The sequence below is a fragment of the Dendrobates tinctorius genome, unplaced genomic scaffold, assembly GCF_039654945.1.
Source record: "Dendrobates tinctorius isolate UK_male_01 unplaced genomic scaffold, ASM3965494v1 ptg000230l, whole genome shotgun sequence".
Lineage (NCBI taxonomy): Eukaryota > Metazoa > Chordata > Amphibia > Anura > Dendrobatidae > Dendrobates > Dendrobates tinctorius.
This window is the reverse complement of record NW_027361897.1, coordinates 12,593,803-12,614,445: the sequence shown is the minus strand read 5'-3', so window position 1 is coordinate 12,614,445 and position 20,643 is coordinate 12,593,803. Positions and strand designations below refer to the sequence as shown.

At 43.0% G+C, this 20,643-nt stretch overlaps 1 protein-coding gene across 6 annotated transcripts in view; it reads right to left on the bottom strand.

Moving 5' to 3' along the window:
- The window catches only part of MYOF (myoferlin), a 195,795-nt gene that overhangs the window by 156,217 nt on the left and 18,935 nt on the right, over window positions 1-20,643 (bottom strand). For all 6 annotated transcript variants that reach the window (XM_073555843.1, XM_073555844.1, XM_073555846.1 and 3 more), the window contains exon 3: window positions 19,617-19,708. In XM_073555843.1, coding sequence (XP_073411944.1) covers window positions 19,617-19,708 — 92 coding nt within the window. The remainder of the gene's footprint in view (window positions 1-19,616; window positions 19,709-20,643) is intronic.

The following is a 20,643-nucleotide window of genomic DNA, read 5'->3' as shown; positions in this document are numbered from 1 at the left end:
GGAACGTTAAAGAACAAAGTCACTGAGATGAAAGCCTCCTTGTAAAATCTGCATAGTTTATTGATCAGGAAATGGATCCACAACTCAGATGGGAAACGGAAATTCATTTATACGAGCGATTGTCTAATACTTTGAAAGTCCTTGGAATTAATTAAGTCACGCGACATCGTAGCAATCGAAGTTAACGCTTATAGGCGCCACATTCACAAAATGTAAGATACAATTTTACACTCATTAAAAAGGGGTTTCAGGGACTAAGATTTTTTTCCTGGTGACAGCATCACTAGTTTAATCCATATACCAGTCTGGTGCTGCAGTTTCTTTCCCCATTTTTTTCCCCCTGCAGGGTGTTTCTACAGTAAAGGTCGGAGGAGAGACGACCCTCTCCCCCCCCACGGTGTGGGCGGAGGCCGGCATGACAATGGGTTGGAGGGTGTGGAGGCATCAAATAGTGGGGTGATACTGTATAGGGGTCACTTATATGGCCAGGTCATGGGAGGGGCCCCTCAGTTTCCGCTCTCAGGGGTCAAGATTAGTCCCACCCTTTATGGTTCGTTGGTATTTTTCAGTGTGGATTTTAAGGGAATTTTCAGGTCATGATGGCTCTTTGGTGGTTGGGGGGATCAATGAAGTTAGTTATACATTGGTAAGGGGGATCCATTAGGATATGGATTCTTCAATTTGGAATTAATATGGTTCTGGTGAAACTTTGGGGGGAGTAACAGCAATGGATTGTCAGCTCCCCAGGAAGTTCAAGTGAAGAATGGAACCCTTGTGATTATGGTGCTCCCGAGCCAGTGGGGTAACAGCCGGGAGTAATTGATGGTATATTTTATGTTCGCATTTTATATTTGGTAATCACCAAATTTTGGGAGCTTCAAGGACCCCTTCCAGTATGTTATATATTATTTTAAATGTTTTATCATTGTAAGTTTTGTTTAAATAAAGGATGTTGAGGCCATAATTATCCAAAGAATTTTTGGTGTCACCATTTTATTTTAAGGAGTAGTAAGTTGGGGGAGGTATAGTGAGTGGATATAAAACGGATACTGGTTATCCCACCGGTAGAACATCGACAATACAAGTGTCATGTAGTTGGGAGGCGTTAGAAGTAGGATGTGCACGGGCAGAGAGGCTGACAAAGTCATCAAAAAGTAGGAACAAAAATCAAGATTGCAACTTGGACAGGTGCCAGGATCGTGCAGGAGCTAGCCGAGTTTTCTTTGGAAAGCAGTCTGGGAAATCAGCCAAAATAACTAACTGTTCACATGAAATATGGAGATCCTCAGAGCAGAAAGCAGAGTCTCAGAAAACCGGTGTGTGCAGAGAACGCTCCTCCACACCTGACTAACGCAGACTAAACTCAAGGTCAACAACATGCAGCACATTATTTTCATCTAGCAATGACTGTAGAAAACATCCGCGTATAAACTCCAGCTTATAGAATCAGAATCATGTGCGAGGCGGTGCCTTGGACTCTCCTTGTATGTTGTACATTTATGGTGGAGCAAGGTGTTACCTACCCCCAACATAACACCTCAAAGCTCTTCTGGTGCAGGATACCCTATAGAGCCAGTACATACACACGTGGTCAAAGTTGTTGGTACCCCTCATTTAATGACAGAAAAACCCACAATGGTCACAGAAATAACTTGAATCTGACAAAAGTAATAAATCAAAAATCTATGAAAATGAACAAATGAAAGTCAGACATCGCTTTTCAACCATGCTTCCACAGAAATTAAAAAAATAAATAAAAGCTATATAATAGGCCTGGACAGAAACGATGGTACCCTTAACTTAATATTTTGTTGCACAACCTTTTGAGGCAATCACTGCAATCAAACGATTCCTCTAACTGTCAATGAGACTTCTGCACCTCCCAACAGGTATTTTGTCCCACTCCTCAAGAGCAAACTGCTCCAGTTGTCTCGTGTTTGAAAAGAGCTGAAACTGCCATCTGGAAAAGGCAACCTTCCAAGATGCTCAATAGGAATTAGGTTGGGGCTCATAGAAGACCACTTCAGAATAGTTCAATGTTTTCCTCTTAGCCATTCTTGGGTGCTTTTAGCTGTGCATTTTGTGTCATTATCCTGTTGCAAGACCCATGACCTGCGACTGAAACCAAGCTTTCTGACATTGGGCAGCACATTTCTCTTTAGAATCCCTTGATAGTCTTGAGATTTAATTGAACCCTGCAAAGATTCTAGACGCTGTGCCAGATGTAGCAAAGCAGCCTCAGAACATAAGAGCCTCCTCCATGGTTCACAGTAGGGACAGTGTTCTTTTCTTGATATGTTTCATTTTTCCGTCTGTGAACATAGAGCTGATGTGCCTTGCCAAAAGTTCCATTTTTGTCTCACCTGTCCATAGGACATTCTCCCAGAAGCTTTGTGGCTTGTCAACATGTAGTTTGGCAAATTCCAGTCTGGCTTTATGATTTTTTTCTCAACAATGGTGTCCTCTTTGGTCATCTCCCATGAAGTCCACTTTGGCTCATACAATGACGGCCGGTGCGATCTGACACTGATGTTCCTTGAGCTTGAAGTTCACCTTTAAATCTGTTTAGAGGTTCTCTGGGTTCTTTTGTTACCATTCGTGTAATTTGTCTCTTTGATTTGTCATCAATTTTCCTCCTGCGGCCACATCCAGGGAGGTTGGATACAGTCTCAGGATCTTAAAATTTCTGAATAATATGTGCAACTGTAGACACAGGCACATCAAGCTGCTTGGAGATGGTCTTATAACTTTTACCTTTAACATGTTTGTCTATAATGTTCTTTCTAATCTCCTGAGACAACCCTTTCCTTCGCTTCCTCTGGTCCATGTTGAGTGTGATACACACGATGTCACCAAACAGCACAGTGAGGATCTGTAGCCCTCTATACAGGCCACTCACTGATTCCATGATTGTAGACACCTGTGATGCTAATTAGTGGACACACCTCGCTTTAACATGTCCCTTTTGTCACATTTTCAGGGGTACTATCATTTCTGTCCAGGCCTATTTCACGATATTTTTTTTTTTTAATTTTGTGGAAGTATGGTTGAAAAGCAATGTCTGACTCATTTTTTCATGTTCATAGATTTTTTTTATTTATTATTACTTTTTTTTTTTTTTGCACTGATTTTGGAAACTTGTATGTCTTTTAATGTTTTCATATTTGTATTAATAAAAGTAATTATATTTTACCATTTGAAATGCTCTGGTGTTGATCTGTACTCCAATTGGAGGTGATCTTGGTTTTTTGTACTTAATTTGTGGTGAGCATTACTATTGACAATTTGGCTAGGGTAGTAGTTATTACTTTTGTCAGATAAAATTTATTTCTGTTACCGTTGTGAGTTTTTCTGTCATTACACGAGGGGCACCAACAATTTTGGCCACATGTTTGTGTTTCAAAATGTAGACATTGGAAAGACTGCAGAAAGACTGTGTTAATGCAGCCTAATGGTGCGAAGAGACCTCCTGGCCTGTTGACCCAGAAACCCTCACTGAGCCATTAGCACCATCCTAAATGACTGTGCAATAACTTATCTACTTGCTGCCCAATAACCGTGCGAGATATTAATTTTGTATTCATTAAATCTAAATTCGTAGCTAAACTTACCAAATTCTAGCAGCATGCATTAAAAAAAAAAAAAAAAAAAAAAGCGCAGTGGGAGCGGGGGTATAATGAAGATGCTAAACAAGCACATACTAATATAATGTATGTTTCTCCATATACCTCTGGCCAATGGGGAGTCTAGCAGTCCAAACCAGTAGTATAAACTAAGCAATGTCTTGTAGTGGACAATATATATATATATATATATATATATATATATATATATATATATAAAAAAAAAAAAAAAACACACAACACACTTCATGTTCTAATCGCAGCCTTTGCGCTGCAGAAACTGAATTTTAATCAAATAGGGCAACTGAGTTGCTCTGTGCACCCCAGGTGTGGCCAAAAGCCTCAAGTGCACCCCGGGTGTGGCCAAGAGGAACAAGTGAACCACTCCGCCCACCGGTTTTACATGTCCTGACATGGAAAAAAAAAAAAACCTGTTAACATATCAGATTTTCATAAGGTTATATCCCTTATGTGCTTAGTTTATACTGCGAGTTTGGGCGGAAAGGCTCTGCTTAACAATAATAGGAATACATAGCTATAAGACGAAGGATCAGACAATGCCTGGGAGTGTATATCTATGCCAAACAGGGTATGCCGGTGGCACTAGGGTGCGCAGTTCAAATTGCACCCCTTCCCCTATGCAGCTCGACATGCACAGGTTCATATCGCCATAGACAAAGCTTGGCAGGATTATGTTGTCTCTCTCTCCTATAGGGGATTAGGATGGGGAGAGGAATGATTGTTGAGTTGTCCAGAGAACGTAGGGAGTTCATTTTGCTTAATCTGTGTTCCCACCTCCCTTTTAAACCAGGCTCCAAGCAAAACACTGTGCATACAGCCTTATACAATGATATATATAACGAATCACCTATTGCAACAGTTATATGAATATTCTGTGTAATAAGGCTAAATGTAAATATGGCAAGACTCAATGTGCTCAATATCTGTATGAACAGGTTCCCGGAAGAATAAACTTCTACCATTATAGAATTATTGGAATATTTTAGGACCAAAAAACACTCAGCCAGATGTAGTACACCTTTCATTTTGGTAGCATCACTTCCTCAGATTTATTCCTGTCGCTCATAAGGACTACGCATTTATCAGAAAGCCATATATCGTGACCATTTGTCCCCATGTTTAGTGACAGCATGCCTTCCATTGCCCACTAATATCGTCTGACATTAACCAAATGTGTACAGGGGACATAAAATAAATACACTTTATGGACAACACACTGGGATCCCTCCATGTTACACCGACAGGTGCAGTTATCACATCCCATTCTTAACGCACAGACATTAATATAGAGTTGGTCCATTTGCAGCAATAGAAAAAAAAATCCACTCTTCTGGGAAGGATTTCTACATAATTTGGATATTTGTGTAGGGGTTTTTGCTCATAAATACAGAAGAAAATGTATGAGGTCAGACATTGATGTTGGGGAGTAGGACCAGTTCTAGTTCATTCCAAAAGGTGTTGGATGGGGTTGAGGTCAGGGTCACGTTCTTCTAAACCAAACTCACTCAAACATGTCTTTATGGACCTTGCTTTGAACAGTCAAAGAGAGCAGAAGAGTGTCTTCCCCAAACTGTTCCCACAAAAGGTGGAAGCTACAATTGTCAAAAATTTCATGGAATGCTAAAACATTAAGATTTCCTTTCTCTCGAACCAAGAGTGAGGCTGACCCCTGAAACACAAGCCCACAGCACAATCCCTCCTCCACCAGACTTTACAGCTAACAGAATGCAGTCCAGCAAGTAACGTTCTCCTGACATTACCCACCCAAACCCAGAGTCGGTTATTGCCAGTGTAATAGCGAAGCTAAAGAAATTTGGGAAATATTTTGTCAATGGCTAGTAGCACTGACTTGTACTGGGACCTAGGGTTCGAATTCACCCAAAGACAATATCTGCATGGAGAATATGTCTTCTCATGTGTTCCCATCGTGTATTCTAGTTTAGTCATTCTGATAGGTTAATTTGCTGCTGATGAAAATTATAAGATAAGTGTCAGATGGGGAAATTAAGTTTTGAGTAGTGATGAGCAAAAGTGCTCGGATAAGGTGTTATCTGAGCATGCTCGTGTGCTAACCGAGTGTGTTCAGAGTGCTTGAAAACTATGTTCTAGTCCCCTCAGCTGGATGTCTGGCGGCTGTTCAGCAGCCACAACACATGTAGGGATTTCCTGTTTGTTAGGCAATTCCTGCATGTGTTGTGGCTGTCGAACACTCTTTTTTAATCACCCAAGCATATTAAGATAACGCCTTATCGAAGTACACTCGCTCATCACTACTGGCTACGACTCTGCTGGACAGTCTATGAACACTATGGCACTTACAGGGGGTGTATAGTAGGTATGAAGAGCGTGGAAGAACTATAGACTGGGCACGGCCTGGAAAGTGGAAGTGGTAATGGGGCCAAAATTTCCACCAACGCGATTCGCACACCATTCTCCCAGAAAGGTGTCCCTAAAGGTTACACTAATGGGTGTTTAGCTCTACTTCCGCTCCCATTAATCCTACACCCCTCATTATTACTGGTTTGTTAAGACGACTTTTTTTTTCCCCATGAAAACTCTCTTTGTAGCAAACTTTATTTGACCATATCCGCTTCCAGAATGACGGCTGCAGTATATAACATGGGAGAGCGGCCAGCATAACCAAGCAGCTCCAATGATGGGAGTTTCAGCAAAGGACTGGACTCAGACTGTGGGCCCATGTTGCGTTTTTTTAAGCGTTTGTGCCGTATCAGACGCTTCAGAAATGCTTAAAAGCAGCTTCCCATTCAATTTAAGGCATTTTTGGCTTTTTGTGCCAAAGCATGCGTTTTTTTCCACTCAGAAAACGCTTAGGCCGGTTTCACATTTGCGCTTTATGGCGCTGTGACGGCCTGGGCACGGCTGCCGCTAAGCCCCGCCCCCTGCCGGCTCCCTGCCCGCCCCATCCGGTCATCACCGCCTACTAGCGCACATGGACGCTTGCAATCTGCGCACCCCATCTTTAGCATAGGGTGCGCAGATCGTGCGCTGGCAGGATTTTGCTGTGCGCTGCGCACTTTTGATGGTGCGCCGTGCGCGCCGAAATGCAACATGCTGTGTTCGGCGCACACGGGCGCACCTTCAAAAGTGCGCAGCGCTCGGCAAAATCCTGCTAGCGCACGGCCAAAGCACGATCTGCGCACCCTATGCTAAAGATAGGGTGCGCAGATCGCAAGCGTCCATGTGCGCTAGTAGGCGGCGATGACTGGATGGGGCGGGCATGGAGCCGGCAGGGGGCAGGGCTTAGCGGCGGCCGTGCGCAGGCCGTCGCAGCGCCATAAAGCGCAAATGTGAAACTGGCCTTAGCAGCTAAAAACGCAGCATGCTCATTATTTTCCCGCATTGCTCCGCGTTTTTAGTAATTTCCAATGTCCCCAGAAACCACGCGGGAAAAACGCATCAAAAACGCGCTTATTTTGTGCAAAAATCACGCAAAATATGCGCGGAAATAAAACGCGCGGTTTCTGGGAAGAAGTCCGGTTTTCTGAGCGTTTAAAAACGCCAACGTGGGCACACAGCCTAAAGGTTCATATGTAGAAAAGTAAGGATTCCAATCAGGGCTTTTCCCAGTCTCGTCAGGCAGAGAAATTGTAGCTGGAATCCTCGTAAAATGTACTGCAAACTCACAAGTGTAACGCCGCCAGGAAACAATGAGTAACGTAGGAATGTGCCGACGTTAGTCCTTGTAGCGGGGCGGACATTATTGCTTAGTGTTACTAGGAAACCAACTACCATAACTATACAAGAGGAGACAGCCTCATGTATTAGAACTGGACTTCTGTTGTCCATAGACAAAACTATTTCCTATATAATTGAGGCCGTTTTTAAAGCCGGCTGCAACGAGGAAGAGGAGGAAGCTTTATTGGAAAGGCATGAAAAATACATTTACCATATATGTAAAGCACAAGGTAAACCGAGTCCATAACTGTACAGTCCACCGAATACAATGACTGTCCATGTGTTGTACATAAGTAGAAGGAGCCCATCTCATTATATATTCTGTTTGATCTGTGGCCAGCGCGGTGTAGACGAAAAGCTGAGCAGAAGGATATATAGATTTGCTGGAAATAGCGGTGAGTGAACGTGCTCAGATAAGAGGTTATCCGAGTGACTTGGTTGTGCTTGAAAAATATGTTCCACTCCCAGCGGCTGCATGTGTCGTGGCTGATTGACAGTCGCAAAACATGTAGGGATTGCCTGTTTGTTAGCCACAACATGATGGGATTGCCTGTCGAGCAGCCACGGGGACTACAACATATTTTTCAAGCACAACGAAGTCACTCAGATATGTTCCAGTCCCTGCGGCTGCATGTCTCGTGGCTGTTCGACACCCGCAACACGAGGGGATTGCCTAACAAACAGGCGATCCCTACGTGTTTTGCGACTGCCAAACAGCCGCGACACATGCAGCCGCTCGGACTGGAACATATCATTCGAGCACAACGAGGTCACTCAGATAGCATCTTATCTGAGCACGCTCGCTCATCAATAGCTAGAAATGATTCCGTCAAGCTTGTATTTTACTCATCGAGATCCTTGGGTTTGTATGAATATGGAGTCCACTGGGTGGCTCTACTAGTGATTGACAGATATTAATGAATGGATAGTCATAATGGAAGACTATCAATCACGGAATAGGACTACCATCTAGACTCGTATGCATCATATGATCAGCTCCTTCTGCTCTATAAAAGGCGCAGTCAGACGGCCATATAACACGGACGATGATCAGATCGCAATACTCGGACTGGCCAGTGGTTCTCCTCACCCGACCATGACAGCTGCATAGTAATACATGCTGTGTTGCTCAGGTAAGGAGAGCAGCCGGTCAGTCCGTGCACTGCGATGCGATCGTCCTCCATGTTATATGGCAGTCTGACTGCGCCCTAAAATCCTGCCTGCAAATCAAACAATTTTTGCAATCATGCGACAAGAACAAGCATTTTTGTTTTGGAGATATTCTATTTAGAGGTGAAAGACTGACTAGAGAAAAATGGTTAATATGCCGTAAACAACAGTAATCCTACAATATATAACTCACCTAATGACGGGTTAGCAGGGTTTCTGGGCACTCTCACATGGTGAGTAGTAGCAGATGGCAGGAATCTCACTATAAGGGCTCGATCACAGCACTATATATATCAGAGTGTTAATCCGATTATTGGATAACGTACTTTGACCAAAGTTATTCAATGGGGCAGTGCTGATGACAGATTTGTTTTCATGGACAGTATTAAAGAAAAAATATTCAGCTTTCTTAGGTTTTTGCACCAAAATTGCAGCAAAACCTGTTACCTGCATTTTTTTTTTTGCACTTACTCATTGCCTTCTACGGGTGAAAAAACGCTGAAAGAAGTGACATGCTGCTGTTTAAAAAAAAAAAAAAAAACCACACAGTTTTCCCAATTCAGTCAGGTAAAAAAAAAATGCTTGAGATTTCTGAAATCTCATGAAAGCTCAGCTTTTATTGGTACTGAAAAATGCAGCTTAAATTTTGCAAAAAAAAAAAAAAAAAAAAAAGCACACACACATCATCCCGTCAGCCAGAGCCACCGGACTACTACCACTAATATCTCACATCATACCGTCAAAGCCAGTAAAAGTAGAATAGTGAAATTGCACAGAAACGTGGTTCACTAAGATCCCAGGTCAACTTGTAATTTGTCCGGCTGAGTTGCTCATGGATGTACAGCATCTGTATGCTGTATAGTATCATATTTAACCCCTTCACCCCCAAGGGTGGTTTGCACGTTCATGACCGGGCCAATTTTTACAATTCTGACCACTGTACCTTTATGAGGTCATAACTCTGGAACGCTTCCATTGATCCCGGTGATTCTGACATTGTTTTCTCGTGACATATTGTACTTCATGTTAGTGGTAAAATTTCATTCAAATAACTTTCGTTTATTTGTGAAAAAAAATGGAAATTTGGCAAAAATTTTGAAAATTTCGCAATTTTCCAACTTTGAATTTTTATGCCCTTAAATCACAGAGATACGGCACACAAAAAACTTGATAAGTAACATTTCCCACATGTTTACTTTACATCAGCACAATTTTGGAACCAAAATTTTTTTTTGTTAGGAAGTTATAAGGGTTAAAAGTTGACCAGCGATTTCTCATTTTTACAACACCATTTTATTTTTAGGACCACATCACATTTGAAGCCACTTTGAGGGGTCTATATGATAGAAAATACCCAAAAGTGACACCATTATAAAAACTGCACCCCTTAAGGTGCTCAAAACCACATTCAAGAAGTTTATTAACCCATTAGGTGCGTCACAGGAATTTTTTTGAATATTTAAAAAGAAATGAACATCTAACTTTTTTTCACAAAAAAAATACTTCAGGTTCAATTTTTTTTTATTTTACCAAGGGTAACAGGAGAAATTGGACTGCAAAAGTTATTGTGCAATTTGTCCTGAGTACGCTGATACCTGATTTGTGGGGGGGAACGACTGTTTCGGCGCATGGCAGAGCTCAGAATGGAAGGAGCGCCGTTTGACTTTTTCAATGCAAAATTGGCTGGAATTCAGATCGGACGCCATGTCACGTTTGGAGAGTCCCTGATGTACCTAAACAGTGGAATCCCCCTACAAGTGACCCAATTTTGGAAACTAGACCCCCCAAGGAACTTATCTAGATATGTGGTGAGAACTTTGAACCCACAAGGGCTTTACAGAAGTTTATAACGTACAGCGGTACAATTAAAAAAATCATATTTTTTCCACAAAAATGATCTTTTCACCCTCAATTCTTATTTTTCCAAGGGTAACAGGACCCTAAAAGTTATTGTGCAATTTGTCCTGAGTACGCTGATACCCCACATGTAGGGGTAAACCACTATTTGGGCGCATGGCAGAGGTCGGAAGGGAAGCAGCGCCATTTGACGTTTTTGGCTGGAATTGAGATCGGACACCATGTCGCGTTTGGAGAGCCCCTAATGTACCTAAACAGTGGAAACCCCCCACAAATGACACCATTTTGTAAACTAGACCCCCCAAGGAACTTATCTAGATGTGTGGTGAGCACTTTGAACCCCCCCAGTGCTTCACAGAAGTTTATAACGCCCGGGCGTGAAAATTAAAAATTCGTATTTTTTCCACAAACATGATCTTTTAGTCACCATTTTTTTATTTTCCCAAGGGTACCAGGAGAAATTGGACCCCAAAAGTTGTTGTCCAATTTGTCCTGAGTATGCTGATACCCCATATGTGGGAGAAAACTACTGTATGGGCACACATCAGGGCTCGGAAGGGAAGTAGTGACGTTTTGGAATGCAGACTTTGATGGAATGGTCTGCGGGTGTCATGTGCGTTTGGAGAGCCCCTGATGTACCTAAACTATTGAAACTCCCCACAAGTGACCCCATTTTGGACACTAGACCCCCCACGGAACTTATCTAGATGTGTGGTGAGCACTTTGAACCCCCAAGTGTTTCACAGAAGTTTATAACACTCGGACGTGAAAATAAAAAAATCATTTTTTTCCACAAAAATGATATTTTTGTCCCCAATTTTTTATTTTCCTAAGGGTAACAGGAGAATTGGACCCCAAAAATTGTTTTGCAATTTGTCCTGAGTAGGCTGATACCCTACATGTGGGGGTAAAACACTGTTTGGGCGCATGGCAGAGCTTGGAAGGGAAGGAGCACCATTTGACTTTTTCAACTCAGAATTGGCTGGAATTGAGATCAGACGCCATGTTGCATTTGGAGAGCCCCTGATATGCCCAAACAGTGGAAACCCCCAATCATAACTCCAACCCTAACCCCAACACACCCCTAACCCTAATCTGAGCCCTAACCCTAGCCCTAACCCTAAGGCTGTGTGCACACGCTGCGGATTTTGCTGTGGTGTACAGTACCATGATTCCCTATGTCAATTCTTTCTGCGGATTCTCCTGCGGTTTGCCATCTCCTCTATTGGAGAAAACCGCAGAGCAATCCGCAGGTAAAACCGCAGGTCTTTTGACCTGCGGTTTCACCTGCGGATTTTACAAAATCCGCGCGGATGAATCCGCACCTAATCCGCAGCGTGTGCACACGGCCTTACCCTAACGGGAAAATGGAGATAAATACTTTTTTTTAGTTTTATTATTTTTCCCTAACTAAGGGGGTGATATCGGGGTGTTTGACTTACTATTTATGGCGGTTTTTATGTTTGGCGGCTGTCACACGCTAAAAGACGCTTTTTATTGTAAAATAGTTTTTGCATCACCACATTTTGAGAGCTATAATTTTTCCGTATTTTGACCCACTGAGTCATGTGAGGTCTTATTTTTTGCGGGACGAGTTGACGTTTTTATTGGTACTATTTTCGAGCACGTGACATTTTTTGATCGCTTTTTATTCCTATTTTTGGGACGCAGAATGAACAAAAACCAGCGTTTCATGAATTTCTTTTGGGGGGGTGCGTTTACACCGTTCCGCGTGCGGTAAAATTGATAAAGCGGTTTTATTCTTCGGGTCAGTACGGTTACAGCGATACCTCATTTAGGTCGTTTTTTTTATGTTTTTGTCGGTTTTATGCAATGAAAACTATTTTATATAAAAAATAATTATTTTTGCATCGCTTTATTCTGTGAGCTATAACTTTTTTAATTTTTCGCTGATGATGCTGTGTGGCGGCTCGTTTTTTGCGGGACAAGATGACGTTTTCAGCGGTACCATGGATATTTATATGCGCCTTTTTGATCGCGTGTTATTACACTTTGTTTGGTGGTATGATAATAAATCATTTTTTGCTTCGTTTTTTATTTTTATTTTTTAAGGGGTTCGCTAAAAGGGTTAACTAATGGGACAGTTTTATAGGGCGGGTCATTACGGACGCGGCGATACCTAATATGTGTACTTTTATTGGGGTTTTTTTTTTTATTATTTCCAAAAAATGGGTTTATTGAGGGAATATTTTTTTTTTTTTCTAATTTATTTGGCGATTTTTTTTACATTTATTTTTACATTTTTTTTAAATTTTTTTTTACTTTATTACATAGTCCCAGGTGGGACATCACTGTCCTGTGACAGATCGCTGATCTGTCACATCACAGATCACTGTGACAGATCAGCAATCTGTCACAGGCATTGAAGAAGACTTCCTCTTGCCTGCGCTTTGCAGGCACTGAGGAAGCCAGCTTCCTCAGGTCCCCGAAGGCCCCCGTCGCCATCTTGGATTCGGGGGCCTGGAGGATAGGAGCCCCCCGCAGCAGCGCTGCACATTGCGCTGCCGTGGGGGGCTCAGGGAAGCATGGAGGGAGCACTCTCTGCCGATGCTTCCCTTTAACTCCCAGTACACCGCGATCATGTTTGATCGCGGTGTGCAAGGGGTTAACGTGTCGGGGGCGACAGCTGACACCCGGCCGCGATCAGCGGCGCTCACCACGTGGGCGCCGCTGATCGCGGTAGACGTACTATCCCGTCCACGGTCATACGGGCCCGGGTACCGTGGACGGGATAGTACGTCGCATGTCAGGAAGGGGTTAATGGGTTGTTATGGGAAAAGCATTATGTGTTATATGGGTATATTCAGGTGAATTATGGGGAAAGTAGCACTTTAAAAAAAACCTCACAGCATCAGAGCACAGTAACACATAATGCATAAGTGTCTGTGAGAAAATATTAAATCCACATGACATTTAATATGTGCACTTTCCTACATTCATGTGAGTCACTTAAAGATACCACACGGGGGGGGGATTCATTTCTGTCATGTTCTCACTGCTCCTTTCTGGGTGACAGACGATGGCTGGAGCTTATGTTCCTGGGGATGCTAGATTTGTCCCACCATGTCAGTGTCTGCTGAGGTGTTGTCAAGTGGGAAAACTTGCGCATAGCAACCAATCACAGCTCAGCTACTTGTAACCAGCTCTGGTGAAATGAGAGATGCTTAGTGATTGGTTGCAAGGAAAACTGTTGGTCATAGCAACCAATCACAGCTTAGCTTCTTTTGAACAGCTCTGGTGAAATGAAAGATGCTTCGTGATTAGTTAGTGATACACACACACAAACATTGATTTTTATATATAGAGACTAGATTACACGGAGTGAATTTAAATATCCTTGTCTGCATAGAAATTCATTGTCTAGGGCAAGGGTCTCGCTTGCATGCAGCTGTGCGCCACATCAAAGCCCCAAAGAATTTGCGGCGTGCAGCCAGGGGCAGGCCGGGTACTGTGTCTCTAAAGGTGCTGGGTGCCATCCTGGAAACTTTAAAAGAACTGCATGGAGGGGAGCTGTGGAGCCATCACACTGCATGGAGGGGAGCTGTGGGGCCATCACACTGCATGGAGGGGAGCTGTGGGGCCATCACACTGCATGGAGGGGAGCTGTGGGGCCATCACACTGCATGGAGGGGAGCTGTGGGGCCATCACACTGCATGGAGGGGAGCTGTGGGGCCATCACACTGCATGGAGGGGAGCTGTGGGGCCATCACACTGCATGGAGGGGAGCTGTGGGGCCATCACACTGCATGGAGGGGAGCTATGGAGCCATCACACTGCATGGAGGGGAGCTGTGGGGCCATCACACTGCATGGAGGGGAGCTGTGGAGCCATCACACTGCATGGAGGGGAGCTGTGGGGCCATCACATTGCATGTAAGGCAGCTGTGGGGCCTTCATACTGTATGTAGGGGAGCTACAGTTACAATGCCGCCGGCGCCCTAACAGGATTTTTCCAAATAACTCGAGACCTCATTGTAGTATGATTACAGAGCTTTTAAGTTTCTCTTTTGCTTAGGATCCTTGATATGGATAACCATCTTCCAAATGTGATCCTAAGTGACATAAGTATGGAGATATTTTGCATTTAAATAGTCAAATATACAGTGCAAAAAGTGAGGCTGTGCTAGAATAGCTCAGAACAGATTCCCAGCTGTTGTTCCCTTTAATTTGTTTACAACCATAGAAATGGTCACACGTTGACTCAACGTACAAATAGCAGCTCTGAATAAAGCTCGCGGTGGGAATACGGGACCCACGCCTTCACCTTGTGTATTTTTTAATAGAGAGATATGCAGTGCACCTTTCACCCCACCCATTCTATTTGCTGATATTAATTATGCATACAAAAGATAAGCGGCTCACTAAAACAAATATTCTAGAGAAGGAGGAGGCCATGTAAAACGTGAAAGTGGGAATACAAATAAAACAAAAAAAAAACAAAACTTTAAAAGGCGGTTCACCCGAAAAATTTGACACATCAGAAGGAGACATTAGTAGAGTTGGTATGGTGCGAGCCTCAGGGTGTGTTTTTCTGCAGAAGATTTCTGTACAAATTTTCTCTGTACAAAATTTCTGCTGCAGGTTTTCCAGTGATCCAAAGCAATAAGCAACAAATTATGCCAATAGAAGAGATTTTGCTGCAGATTTCCGCTGAAAGGATGAATTTGGATGCTGCCGATTGGGTTGCAGAAAGTTTTACTACTGTCTCATTCATCTGAATAATGATTTTTAGATGCAGAAATTTCTGCAACGTCAGAATTCACCTCAATGCAAAAAATTCCCACAACTGTAACAAAGGTTCCGTAGTATTTAATTGGAAGTGGATTGTTTCGAGTGAAGAAGACAACCTGAGAGATTTCTACAACAATCAGTAGCGTGTGAATCCACCCTAAAAATCCACAGCGCTGGTCAGCTCCCGCTGTAAATTTCTTTCCGCTGCACATGAGTGAAATTCGGTAAATTCTCATCTACTTTAACACTACTGGAAAAATGATGCAGATTTTCTGCCTGCAAATCTGGATGGAAAGCCTTCTGAAGTGTTAGGCAATGTGCACACGCTGCGGTTTTGGCCGCAGCAGAACTGCAGCAGTTCTGCAGACAGTGTACAGTAGTATGTTATCCTATGGGATTTACATTCTACTGTGCACATGCTGCAGATTTTTAACTGCGGAAAAGCTGCGGTTTTGAATCTGCAGAAAGATTTGACATGTGACTTCTTTTCTGCGGATTCTGCTGCTGTTTACCATCTCCTCCATTGTAGAGATGATAAGCCGCAGGCCATTTTACCTGCGGTTTTACCTGTTCCGCAGATAAAAAAAATCCGCAGACCAATCCGCAGCGTGTGCACATAGCCTTAGAATTCCTCCCCTCTGACCAGAAGAAAAAAAAAAAAAAAATTCTTTTCTTTGTGTATATTGGAAGAACGAAAAAAAAAAAGGCACATTTGACACAATTTCACACAAAACCCCCCAAAATGGGCTGCACAAAATGGTTGGCACCTTTCCAAAATTGTGGGTAAACAACTTTGTTTAAAGTATGTGATGCTTGTTCAAACTCGCCTGTAACAAGTACCAGGTGTGGGCAGTATGAAAATCACACCTGAATCCAGATAAAAAAAGAGGAGAAGTTGATTCAACCTTTGCATTATGTGTGGCACACTAAGAATGGGGAACAGAAACAGGAGAAGAGAACTTTCTGAGGAGTTGAGAACCAAAATTGCTGAACATTATCAACAATCTCAAGGTTACAAATCCATTGCCAGAGATCTTGATGTTCCTATGTCCACGGTGCACAACATATATCAAGGAGTTTACAACTCATGGCACTGTAGCCAATTTCCCTGGACGTGGACGGTAGAGAAAAGTTGATGGAAGGTTCTATAGAAATTCAAGCTGTCCTGCAGGCTCGGGGGCATCAGTGTCAGTGCAAACCACCCATCAACATTTGAATGAAATGAAACGTTACGGCAGGAAACCCAGGAGGATCCCACTGCTGACAAAGACCTAAAAAAATCTAGACTGCGGTTTGCCAAAATGTATGCAAGTAAGCCAAAATTGTTCTAGTGTGGAAAGAGGAGACCAAGCTAGAGCTTTTTGGTAAAGCTCACCTTGCCACTGTTTATCAAAAATAAAATGAGGCCTACAAAGAAAAGAACACAGTACCTACATTGAAATATTGTGGAGGTTCAAAGACATTTTTGGGTAGTTTTGCTGCTTCTGGCACTGGGTGTCTTGACTGTATGCAAGGTATCATCAAACCTGAGGATTACCACCATATTTTGGGTGGCAATGTAGTGACCAGTGCCAGAAAGCTGGGTTTGCGTCCTAGGTCACGGGTCTTCCAGCAGGACAATGACCCCAAACATACTTCAAGAAGCCCCCAGAAATGGATGGAAACAAAGCGCTGGAGAGCTCTGGAGTGGCAGAAATAAGTTCGGATCTAAATCCTATTGAAGGTGCCTTAAAAATATGAGAGACCCGAAGCAGTTTGCAAAAGAAGAGTGGTCCAAAAATCCAGTTGAGAGGTGTAAGAAGCGACTGATTGTAGTTATTTATACCAAAGGACATGCAAACAAAATATTAAGCTGAGGGTGCCAACAATTTTACCTGGTCCGTGTGTGTGTGTGTGTGTGTGTGTGTGTAACAATGTGTGTAAGAAAGTGTGTGTGCGCGCGTGTGTGTCTGTCTGTGTGTGTGTCTCCAATTTGCCTTTTTTTTTTACTATGTTGTTCCAACACATAAGAAAAATATGTTTAATCGCAATAATTTTCTGGAATAATATCGAGGGTGCCAACACTTGACCATTACAATGTAAAATACCGTAAATAAAAATTAAAATGGCAAAAGTTAAGAGATCACTGCAAAATTTTCAGTTTGTCTGATTTTTCTCTTTGCAGGTATATTTTTGAGTAAAATTTAAATTGCCCTTTAAGGCTGTGTGCACACGCTGCGGATTCTGCTGCAGTTCCGCAGCGGATTTGGCCGCTGCGGGTCTGCAGCAGTTTTTGCTGCGGTGTACAGTACCATTATTCCCTATGTGAATAAAAAACCACAGTGCAGACGATGCGGATTTTTCCACGCAGTTTTCCTGTGGTTTCGAAACCGCAGAAAGAATTGACATGTCAATTCTTTCTGCGGAATCCGCTGCGGTTTGCCATCTCCTCCATTGTGGAGATGAAAAACCCGCAGGGCAAAACCGCAGAGCAATCCGCAGGTCTTTTGACCTGCAGATTTACCTGCGGATTTTACAAAATCCGCGCGGCCAAATCCGCACCCCATTCCGCAGTGTGTGCACGTAGCCTTATTCTATAAACTACTGACGACATGTCTTCGAATTTCCACGCACTAAATTTTGTATTTTTTTTTCTGAAAATGGTCAAAACAACAATAAACTGCAGTGTTTGCAGACCTCAAATAATGCTAAGAAAACAAGTTCATAATTTAAGGTACTGTCACTGTGTCACACTTAGCGATGCACCAGCGATCCTGACCAGCGATATGACGCGGTCAGGATCGCTGGTACATCGCTAAGTGGTCGCTAGTGAGCTGCCACACAGGCAGATCTCACCAGCCACATCGCTGGGGACGGGGGTCGTTACTTACCTGTCAGACGAGGCGATGAAGACGTCCACACGTCGCTCGTCGGCGCCACAGGAAGCCCAGCAGGAAGCTGACGACGAGAAACGGTCAAGGACGTTCTCGCGCGATCGGCTATAATCAGCGGGGGGGGTCGGAGGTAAGTATCACACATAGCGATATCGCTAGCAATATCGCTATAACATCACAAAATCAGTGACGTTATAGCGATATCGCTTAGTGTGACAGGCCCTTTAGAAGCAACAATACTATTGTTTTAACTCATTAAGAGTTCAGAAATCAATATTTTGTGGAATAACCATGATTTTTAATCACAGCTTTCATGCATCTTGGCATGCTTTCCACCAGTCTCTCTCACTACTTTTGGGTGACCGTATGCCACTCCTGGTACAAAAAGTTAAGCAGTTCTTCTTTGTTTGATGGCTTGTGACTATCCATCTCCCTCTTGATTACATTCCTGAGGTTTTCAATGGGGTTCAGGTCTGGAGATTGGGCTGGCCGTGACAGGTGTTTGATGTGGTGGTCCTTCATCCACACATTGATTGACCTAGCTGTGTGGCATGGCGCATTGTCCTGCTGGAAAAAACAGTCCTCAGAGTTGGGGAACATTGCCTGAGCAGAAGGAATCAACTGTTTTTCCAGGATAACCTTGTCCTTCGCAAAGATTAACCTGCCCAATTCCAGCCTTGGTGAAGCATCCCCACATCAGCACCGATCCTCCACCAAATTTCACAGTGGGTGCAAGACACTGTGGCTTGTACGCCTCTCCAGGTCTCCATCTAACCTTTAGACAACCAGGTATTGAGTAAAGCTGCAATTTAGACTCATCAGAGAAGATTACCTTACTCCAGTCTTCTTTGGTCCAAACCTTATGGTCTTTGGCAAACTTCAAATCCCTGTCATGACCAGCCCAATCTCCAGACCTGAACCCCATTGAAAACCTCTGGAATGTAATCAAGAGGAAGCTGGATAGTCACAAGCCATCAAACAAAGAAGGACTGCTTAATTTTTTTTTATTTTTTTTTTTTTTTACCAGGAGTGACATAAGGTCACTCAAAAGCATTGTGAAAGACTGGTGGAAAGCAGCCAAGATGCATGAAAGCTGTGATTAACAATCATGGTCATTTCACAAAATATTGATTTCTGAACTCTTCCTGAGTTAAAACATTAGTATTATTGTTTCTAAATGATTATGAACTTGTTTTCTTAGCATTATCTGAGGTCTGCAAGCCCTGCATTTTTTTTGCTATTTTGACCATTTCTCATTTTCTGAAAATAAATACAAAATGTATTGCTTGGAAATTCGAAGACATGACAGTAGTTTATAGAATAAAAGACCAATTTACATTTTACTCAAAAATATACCTATAAAGAGAAAAATCAGACACTGAAAATTTTGCAGTGGTGTCTTATTTTTGCCAGAGCTGCGTATGTATATAGGATATATAGATATCTATATACATACACACATAATGTATGCAGTAAAGCAGCCATCACTCTACAGCTGAGGCACTACCACTCCCAGCATGCTCTGACTGTCTATGACCATTTGGATATGCTTTCGGAAATCTTGTGGCTTCCCAACAGCAGGCAGTACAATTTACATGCAACACATAAGAGGCAGATAACCTACTTGTCTTTTCCGATAGTTTCAAAATCCTTCACGACGATTTCCAATGATGAAGAATAATCAATGGGTATTCCCTTCAGATCAAACTCAATAAGCTGGAAGAGAAAAGTGTGAAACAGGATATATGTAGCCGTACGTAAACCACAACTATGTCACATTATACCACTAAGAAACTATCAAACAAAACTCATTCTCCACCCCGGGTCATGAGATCCAAAATTCAATTAGTTTCCCTGCACGCCGATAAGTTCCAGACTCTAGAAAGTGAATGGAGAGTATAGACACACAATATAAAATATGGTGAAAAAAATACAGCTTCCCAAGAAAACAGCTAAAATTAAAAAGTTTAAATGTCTCTCTTATCACGACCCTTTTCAGATGTCATACTAGCGCATAAGGAGGACCGTGACTTAAGCCCCCACACTATGTAGTACAGGCGAATCTGGGGCATCTGAAGCCTATTTGCGCCTATAGACCATCTGACCACAGTAAAGAATAAGGACCCGATACATTAAGACTGGCGGCATACACTGTACAATGAGGGCGCCAGTAGAGTAACATGCCCCTAATTAAGAGTGTGCCTCTGCCCGAAATGTTCCTGTCTATCGACTGGTGGACACTTCTGGTGTGAAAACTTCGAGTCACGCAAACATTTTGAAACTTAAGATGTTTAAAGCCAGAAATCTTGCAAAAACAAACACTTATGATCGGACCCCTAGTGTTGCAGCTGGGTTACAGGTGTCTACGTGTATGTTCCCACGGTCAGTAACCGGCGGCACTTTGGACACAGCATATGTCCGCTGTGTCTAAAGCGCGGCTGGCTTTTGAACGCAGGCGATTCCGCATGTGTTGACTGAACCGTGCCCTATATATTGCACTGGTGATATTTATCTTGCGGAGAATGAGCGTCTCCGCAAGATAAATAGACATGCTGCGGTTTGGAAAGACGCGCCGCATGTGCGTCACCGCAGGGAAGCCACGGGTGTCGGAGCACGCGTAGTGGACATGGGATTTCTTGAAATCCCATCCA